Consider the following 9,219-nt stretch of genomic DNA (forward strand, 5'->3'; position numbering starts at 1 on the left):
AACCCTGGCGAAGTCCCCTCTCCGCTTGGAAAAAGGATGAAGGGATACCATTTATAATAACTGAATATTTAACATTTTCGACACACGCCATTATCCAGTTAATACCCTGAGACCTCAAACCGATTTTGGCCAGTAGGATTCTAAGGAATCCCCAATCTACACAATCATACGCTTTTTTCAGATCTATCTTTAGAATGGCCGCATCAATGTTATTTGATAATATTGAAAATAAGCATTCCTGAGTCATAGCAACCGCGTCCAGTATGTTCCTATCTTTTAGAAACGCATGCTGGTCCCTTGTGATAAAAGAGTTTAGAACAGGCTTCATCCTTTCCGCTATAATTTTGGAGATGATTTTAAATAGAATATTGCATAGGGCAATAGGCCTGTAGTCCAATAATGATTCTGATTGGTCCTTTTTGGGAATAAGAGCTAAGAATGTGGCAGTTAAAGCACTGTTTATATTCCCAGATATGCGAGAGGCCTCCACCATCCGCAGCATGTCCTCCTTGAACATATCATAGAAATGAGAAAAGAACTCAATCGGCCAGCCATCTGGCCCAGGACTTTTGTCCTTTTTGAATGTCTTGATAACATCATGGAGTTCCTCTTCCGTAATAGGCTTAAAAAACTCAGCGTTTGCATCCTCGTCAAACATAACAGGCACTAAATCCACAGCCCACAGGATGTCATTTATTTCACTCCGCTGCCTCTTATATTGATTCTGGAAGAATCTTGTGGCTTCAGCCGATATGTCATGCTGAGAGAAAAAGAAACCCCCATTACCGTCTTCAATCTTCCAGATAGAGTTTTTCCTCCTTCTTGCATTTGCGAAATTATGAAAAAACTTTGAATTTCGATCACCCTCCCTGAGCCAGGTCGCTCTGCTTTTAAGCCTCCAGGATGCTTCTTCCTTTTGCAGCAGCGCTTGTTTCTTTTTTTCCAAAATTCTGATGAGATTCTTTTGGTCAAAAGACAAGCAATCATAATTTACTGAGTTTGTGAGGATACCTATCTCCTTTTTGATGTCGATCAGCTCCTGTTTATCCTTCTTCCTCCGCTTAATTTGCCAATCCTTAGCAACATCCCTTAGAGATTGAATCTTTTCCCGAAAAGTAGACAAGAGAGCCATTTCAGATTGTTGAAGATCCTTCCACTTTTTTGTTATGACATCATTAAAGGATTTGTCTTCTAGAAAGATTCTGTTAAATTTAAAGGAGTAACCCATCCTGCAATCCATATCCTTCCATTCAAGAAAGATAGGTCTGTGGTCCGAGGTAAAATCATTCCCGGTACTAGCAACAGGCATCCCCCATTTTGCAATAATGCTGGCATTTATAATAAAACGATCAATTCTTTTTGCAATGAAGGCCGGACCTGACCTGTTGTTGTCCCAAGTTGGAATCATTTTTTCAGGGATGACATCAACAAGATTCCTATTCAAAAATTCCTGTCGGAGTCTATCAGCCAGTGGGTCTTTCTTCCTGCAATTGCCCCAACATTCATCAGAATTTAAAGTCACGTTTAGATCACCTGCTATCATTAACGACTCAATATCTAGGATTTCTGAGGCAAACAAATTATCCCAGAAGGAGGATCTGTTCCTATAGGGCGCATAAATATTCAAGATGTTGAGGTTCAAAGGCCGGCCTCTGATTGAAGCCGAGATAAGAATCCCAGCACAGCATTTAAAAGCTTTTGCTTTTATCCATGCTGGGTCCCACAGAACTGCCAAACCGCCAGACATACCATCAGCTTCAGTGGCAACCATATGCCAAGTCGGAAACATTCTTCTGAAGAAAGCCAAAGAAACAATGCTTGAGTGCATTGTTTCCTGAATGAAGATAATATGAGGATGAGCTGGAACAAAGATCTCTTTTAGCGCCAAAAATTTTGGGAGGGCGCCCAATCCCCTGATATTCAATGATATTAAGAAAGTCATTTTGAAGACTGGCCAGCCATACATGCTCTAAGAGGCTGAGAATCAGTTGGTTCCAGGATTGGAACATCTACAAGGGACAGGTTTGTGACACCAAGATCAGAAACAATTGTTCTACCTCTGAAGTGGCGACTGCCGCCTCTTTGCTTTTTCCTGACGGTAATATTTTTTGCGGAATTGGGACTGATAGAAGGGAAAGAGGGTTTATGAATGGTTAATGGTTCAAGAACCGATGGGTTCCTCTGAAGGAAAAGATCAATGTCACTATCGGATTTATTCACAGGGGATTCAGTCGGGGAGTTGTAAGGTGTCGGTGTTGGCATAAGCTCCTTTCCTTTTGACAAACCAGTTGATGGATTGGCAGAAGAGGGCGACGAAGAGGCAATCAGGATGGGGTGAGACCCCACTACAAAATCCCCTTGATTCATGGCAGGAGGAGAGGGCACCGCATTCTCATCATGAGGCTCGGGGATAAGAGGACATTCAAATTCCGCCATGATTGGAGCTTCTGACTGATCTTGAGGATTGAGCTGAGAGCAGCGAAGATCCGCGGCTTGAAAGGAAAACTGATTATCATGTTTGCTTGCATCTTCAGAAAGAGAATCAGAACCGGAGATTCTGCCCCTATAAAGAGAATGCCTCTTTGGCCTGCGATTAAAACGATGACTGCAGTTTTTGATGAGGTGTCCAGTTCGATGACAGAGAGAGCATCGAAAGGGGATGCCCCAAAAATCAAGTCTTTGACATATTTTGACACCCTCCCAGGTTATCTCGATATGATCCGGATAACCACCTTTATAAGGTTTTTCAATCAAAATCCACGCGATCCTTTTATCCTTCTCACCTCTGACCCAGGGATCCACATAAATAAATTTGCCAACTGAATTGCCAATCTCAGTAAGGGTTTCTATCGACCATAATTCTAGAGGTAAGTTAGGAAGTTTTACCCAAATCATGCAATTAGATGGCGTATTCTTAAGAGGGTCAAAACCCATGAACCACCGAGATAAAGACAGAAAACTTCTACCATACACCCATGGTCTATTAAGGACGATTTCCAGGTCAGATGCTTTCAGAAAGTGGAAGGAGAACCAGTCTTTCATTAGACGAGATATGACTGGAGTGTATCCAATCAGTGGAGACCATTTATCTGCTAGCCATTTCCTCATTTCTTCCTCAGTCATCTCCGGAAAATGCCACTTCCCGATCAGTGCAAGCTTTTGCAGGCTGTCAATACGTTCGGACAGTGTAGCACTGACCACAGATACAGCCTTTGGAGGAGGGATCGTTTTGACCGGGATTCTAGATTTGTTAAAATGCTGGGCATGGGCATGAGTTTTGCCTTTTCTAGAGAGGTCCGACCCAATTTTCTGTTGAGCCAAATCCGGTACCGGCTGGGCAGGAATGGATTGGTCCCGAATGTCGGGGAGTAGCATTTCTTCCACCGTGGCATGCCAGCTGATGCCTTGATTGGCAATTTCACGTGCAGATTCAGCCTCGATAGCAGCTCTAAATAGGGCTTGCGTGGCAGGAGAGTCACTATCATCCGACATCTTTGAACAAAGAGAAGGCTCAGAAGGTGCTGGAAAGAAAGTACAGCACGGAGACTAGAGCAAATAATCATAAAAAATAAAACTTATCATGACAGAATTGGTTATATAGTTGAAATGTGATATCATTACAAAGTTTCACATTAGATTATTTGTTTATATATATATATATAATTAATTAGATAGAGATCTGTTAGAATGAGAAATTTAAATAGTGAATTATTTATATATATAATAAAAAAACTTAAACAATAAAAATTAACATTATCTTTAAAAATAATTATAAAAAATACAACTTTTAAAATATATAATTCAATTCTAAAATATATAATAAATAGACAAAATTCCAAAACATATAATAATTAAACAAAATTCCAAAACAACTACGCTGGATATTTTCCAAATGTACCATTTTCTAACTATATAATAATTAAACAAAACTCTAAAACATATAATAATTAAAACAAAATTCGAAAATGACTACGCTTTATATTTTCCAAATGTACCATTTTCCTTCGGACTTAATTCTTGTCATCGTTTAGCACTCCATCTGTTAATGGAAAAGACGTGTTGGCTTCTTCATCATGCTGAGTGGGTTTCTCATCATCGGATACCAAAGACGCGGGGCTTACTCAGCATGAGTGGATTTATCGTTCCCAATACGAAAACGTGTTGACTTTTAATTTACATGAATCAGTTTATCCGGCTTTCCAGCTGGTCTCCACATGCGAAAGCAGATAACGCTGTTAGGAAATAGACCTCATGTGTGCAAGGCGGCTCATGTGTGCAAGGCGGCCTTTGTCGTGATTGATGCCCTGTACTTTTATATACAGGGAACAATACTGAACCATCAACCAAACAGTATATTTCGTCTGTTTCAAGACGGCAAGATGTTCAGGTCCATGTTTTTCATATGCAAGAACCCATCGCTTTAATATTGCATAATCTATGGACAAACCACAGTACTAGTAAGTTAATAACACAACACAGAAACAGATCCTTGGATGTAAATAATGTTGGACTGGATAGAGACAAATGCAACCTAAGTGGAGCCCGGTTGGTATAATCTTTATTGTTAAAGTATTTCTTTTATAATTTACTTTTGTTATTAAATAGTTAAGACTTAAATTGTTTAAATATTTTCTGGTCGAATTTTATAGTTAAACTAGTAACAAGTGATCTCTTGAGATAAATCTTCATTAAATAATTAAAAGTTAAATTCTCTAAATAATTTCAGATCAATTTTTAGTAAATCTTCTCCATACACATATTCCATAAACATAACGGGAATAAATTAAAACATAATTAGGAAACGCAGAATAACGCATCCAGCATCCTCCCATATAATTCCACCCTTCATGCATGAAGCCCATTACACTAATGAATTGCTTTCGTCACAAACAAAATGTCTGCAAGAAGTTAAAGGTCACTGTTAGCAGTAGGTTAGAGCAGATCACTCAAAAAAAATTAAAAATTCCTAGGAGCTTAGTTATTGGCCATGGAAACATAAACATTAGTGGGAGATTGAAGTCGGACACCATGATTCCCTCTAAGGCCATCCAGGAAGAAAGCCATCTTCACACAGCGAAGCAGCATAACCACTGTTTTGTTTTATTGTGCCATAAATCCTGAGATCCTCCGCTGTTTTGACCAAGAATTGTAGCCTACTTTCAACAAAACTGATGAGTTAGCCAGTGTTCGCTGTGGCGATTTTAGAATGCAAAATTTTATCATATATGTTCACCATGTGAATTGAACAGCCATACCAACAGTAGAAGTGTTTCATTCTTTGGCTGTCGTGAACAATTGAAATTCTACCTGAAATGATGTATCGACATTTACAACAAGACAAAAATCTGAAAGAGCACAAAAGCAAATAGCCAGAAGCGGAAGAGATTAGAAGTCCCCAACTCTGGATGCTATTCTAGTTTTTTATTAAAACATTATCCTAAAGTTGCATAATTAATTCTAGTTAAACCCAGCTAATTCTTTCAGTATGAATATTTCCGCAAACATAGTGCGATTATATTTGTATTACTTTCAAGTCTTAACAGACAGACATGAACATTTAAAAATGGAAAACCAGTTCCCATTGTCAAAAAGCACATCATTTTCACTGTTATCTTCAATATCCAATACTGCAAATTTTACTTCGGCTGCTTATGTGGATTGCTAGAATACAACTCAAACCACCTCAGCTTTACCACTATTCGAATATAGTATACTAAATACCAAACCCCATCCAGACATCGTGTTCAAACACTAATACAAAATAGCAATTATTCTGGATGACATTTTCCAGTGATAAAATTTGTCATTAAATTTAAACGCATCTTCAATTCATAACTTATCAACCCAGAAAACAAACGAAGCAAACAAGAAGAATCCGGGAAAGCCATAGGAATCCTAAGTGACTCACAAGAACTCCAAGCTTCCAATAGCATTTTTATAATATCCACACAGAAATGACTGCAAACACCTTCCACACACAAACCTCTATCCAAAATTATGTTAACAATATCAATGACTCATCGCAATAACAATTTGCCAACGGCTGCCTTCGAATTTCAGGCATCATCAACACATGGCATAACTGACTCTGCTGTACAAATTCCCACATTTTAACAATGGAGTTAAGTGGAAAAGATCCGAAACGAGGCCTTATTCGATGTAATTCTATTTCAGCATTCGAAGAAACAAATCCCTCGTATGTAATCCAAGGAATCGTGACACAACAGCGTTCGTCTTCATAATAGAGAATTATGTAGTAGGTACGGTCCGTGCTTTGAAGGTAGTCCCTGAAACAAAACCAGGACCTCTACTCTTTGAAAGAATAATTTCTCCAAAACCCTATATAACTCTTCCCCGTCACCTCTTCCCAACATTGCTCGGTACTGATTCTACAGGAATTCTGCTCAGTACTGATTCTAGAGAAAACAATTTGCACGTTTACCATATCACGTTCATGATCTGAGCCCAACATTTCGTCCCTAGACGAATCCACGGAAGCCTCTTCCCACAAAGTTTGTACTTTATCGTTGGCAGTTTTTCCATGTGACCGTTTCTTCGCTCCTATCTTTCTTTTGATTTTCTTTACTGTTTTCTTGCACAAACCTGCAGGCAACTTCACAAGGGCCAAAGTGGCCAAAGGCAACAAGACGCACGGGCAACAACAAACGGCAGCGAAGTCTGCGGCAGTACCGCCGGCAACCTCACCAAACCCCCTACGGCGATGTTCCTTTGTAAGAAAAGGTTGCTCACGACCGCTCCCGGGTTTCGAACTCGATTCCTTCTGAGACATATTGTGAAAAGCCTCTTATGAGGCCAATTTCTTTACAGGTTCACCCTAAAGACTTTCGAAACTAAAACTGAAAGACTCCATGCCGTGTAAGCCATCAAACCAGTGAGTATATCTTCCACTCGCAATTTCGCCGCATTGCTGCAAAAATGAAGGTTAAACATAGATTTAGACAGCCGGAAAGACTAAAAAAATCCGGTATCTTCAGAAACAAATCTCTATCTTGGAGATGATCGGCCATGGAAAGGAAATCTTGCAAGCATGACATTTTAATCTTTTTTCCCTTTTCTTAAATTAAATTCGGGGTCCTAAAGATCATTTAGCTCTCAAAGAAAAACATAGAATATCATATAAAACAGGCTCGCCTTTGAACAAATTTCACAGATTCCATAAGAAAACAAGCCGGCAATGCACAATTATATATACATGGCATATCGATATTATGGATTAGAGCTAGTTTTACGGTGAAAGAGACAGCTGAGTCTGCACTTCTTTAGTATTCTAAGATTTATTGGTAAGTATGATATTCTCTACGCTTCAGAATTAGAACAACTTTACCAGATTCCGTCTTTAAAAATTAAAATATAGCAGGCTGCGTTTAGCTTTAATGTCAAAATACCTGAAGTCTGACAAAAATAAGAGATTTCACGATAAATAAGACAGCAGCTCTCCCTAATCTAACTTGTTTTCCAAAACGCAGGGTGTCTCAAACGGATTTTACCAAGATTTACGGCGAAAACAGAGATTGACTTAATTTCACTGTTATTCTACACCATATTTCTCTATAGTACCGTTAAGGTACTCTGAACAATTCAAGAATTTTGAAAGATAAACTAAATGCTGTAATAAATGATACAATTAGGCCAGACCGGCCGAAATTTCTGCGATAAGAACAATATTGATGAAACAACACGATATATTTAGCTAATTTGACGCTTTTTGCCCGCAAAATGAAATTTTAACAGATGAGACCAAACCTGATACATCGTCGGCCTAAATGAGCGTTCCTGCGTTTCGGTAGAGGATTTCACGCAGCACAGAGTGGTGGTTCCACACACTCATGGCCAATTTTGGCTGGAAATTGACAGAATTGAAGTTATTGAGGATCCGAATTCCTCAAGGGATAAAAGAGGAGCAACCTTCTTTCCTGAAGTAAGCAGGTCGGACGCGGTTCCGTAGGTTGTGAGGATTTTCCACAAATAATCTGAACACGATTTAGTTGTTGAGTCAGCAATTTGACAGAAAGGCGATCTGATCTCATCTCCGTGTGTGAATTCTCCAGTCGCCGTATCCAGAAGCCTCAAAAGATCAAAAATACAATTTTAAAGATTAAAAATAGCAAAATATTTCAATGATTGGAGAGAAGAAGTTTTTCTTTCTCATAAATATTTGTTTTATGAGGAAGAAATTGGAAAGATATGTGAGCAGCGTATCGCTTTTTATTTGCCGAACGTTTTGCATGTGGGTAGGAGTATACATCGTATGTGATATACCCCTTTCTCTTCGTAGCATACCGAGGCAAGGGGTCGTAGGATACGGTGACAATAAAGTCAAAAGAGTGTCGATGTTTTACATAAATATTTTTCAAAATTTAGGGGGTTAAATATTTTATATTGTAGTTTATTATATTTGTTACTGGCGGGATCTAACGTAATTAGTTTTTCATTAATTGGTTATTAGTTTTTCTTTAAAATTGCTCCCGCCACATTTAATATGTAGGTCATCCACTATGACCCTTGGATTGACCTAAGCGGAAACATCATCAAATTGTACCTATTAAAATAATTTAAAATCATTTGGGTGGTGTGCAAGACTAATTTGGCTTTTTTCCCTTTTAATTGAGTAAAAGTCTTTTTCATTAAATGTAATGAAACTTGAATTTTAACCATTTTTAAAGAGTATTTTTTTTTAAATAGTGCGAAAACTTATTATAACTTGGAAAATTAGTAATGTAGAAAAATATATCATTGAAAAAATTAGTTATATAAATAGTAATATATCAAAATATGTTTTTATAATATAAAATCTATTCTCTAGTAAAATTTGTATATATTAAATAAAATGATGAAAATTATTTTTTTAGTATAAGGTTTATATTTTTATAATATAAAGTTCATATAAAATATAGATTTGTTTATTAATATGCAAATTTTAAAAAGATTAATTTAGATTTATTTTAATTTTGGATTATTAAGAAAAATCAATTTTTTTGTGGTGTAAATATATTTTTGAATTCAAAATTTGACTATTTACAAAGAGATTTGATGTCTCTCAACTCTAGATTACATCTGGGGTGTAATTATTATAATGTTCTTTCCATGTTAAACAATTCACATTTGTATTTGCTTTTTTCCTTAAATTACATGTAATAAATACATTATAATATTTTTCACATTTCATTCTTAAAATTTTATTGGTTTTTTTTAATTACA

At 37.3% G+C, this 9,219-nt stretch overlaps 1 protein-coding gene across 1 annotated transcript; it reads right to left on the reverse strand.

Moving 5' to 3' along the window:
• Positions 1-5,762: 5,762 nt before the first annotated feature.
• Positions 5,763-7,986, reverse strand: LOC149230348 (uncharacterized). The gene is made up of 2 exons (XM_089378949.1): positions 7,765-7,986; positions 5,763-6,928 (listed from the first exon to the last, which is right to left on the reverse strand). The coding sequence occupies exon 2, from the start codon at positions 6,788-6,790 to the stop codon at positions 6,308-6,310; it is 483 nt and encodes a 160-aa protein (XP_089235075.1). The 5' UTR covers positions 6,791-6,928; positions 7,765-7,986; the 3' UTR covers positions 5,763-6,307.
• Between the last annotated feature and the right edge of the window lie 1,233 nt (positions 7,987-9,219).

This window comes from Pinus tabuliformis, chromosome J (assembly GCF_031772625.1).
Source record: "Pinus tabuliformis cultivar Carrire ecotype Pingquan chromosome J, CPIR1, whole genome shotgun sequence".
NCBI classification, from domain to species: Eukaryota; Viridiplantae; Streptophyta; class Pinopsida; order Pinales; family Pinaceae; genus Pinus; species Pinus tabuliformis.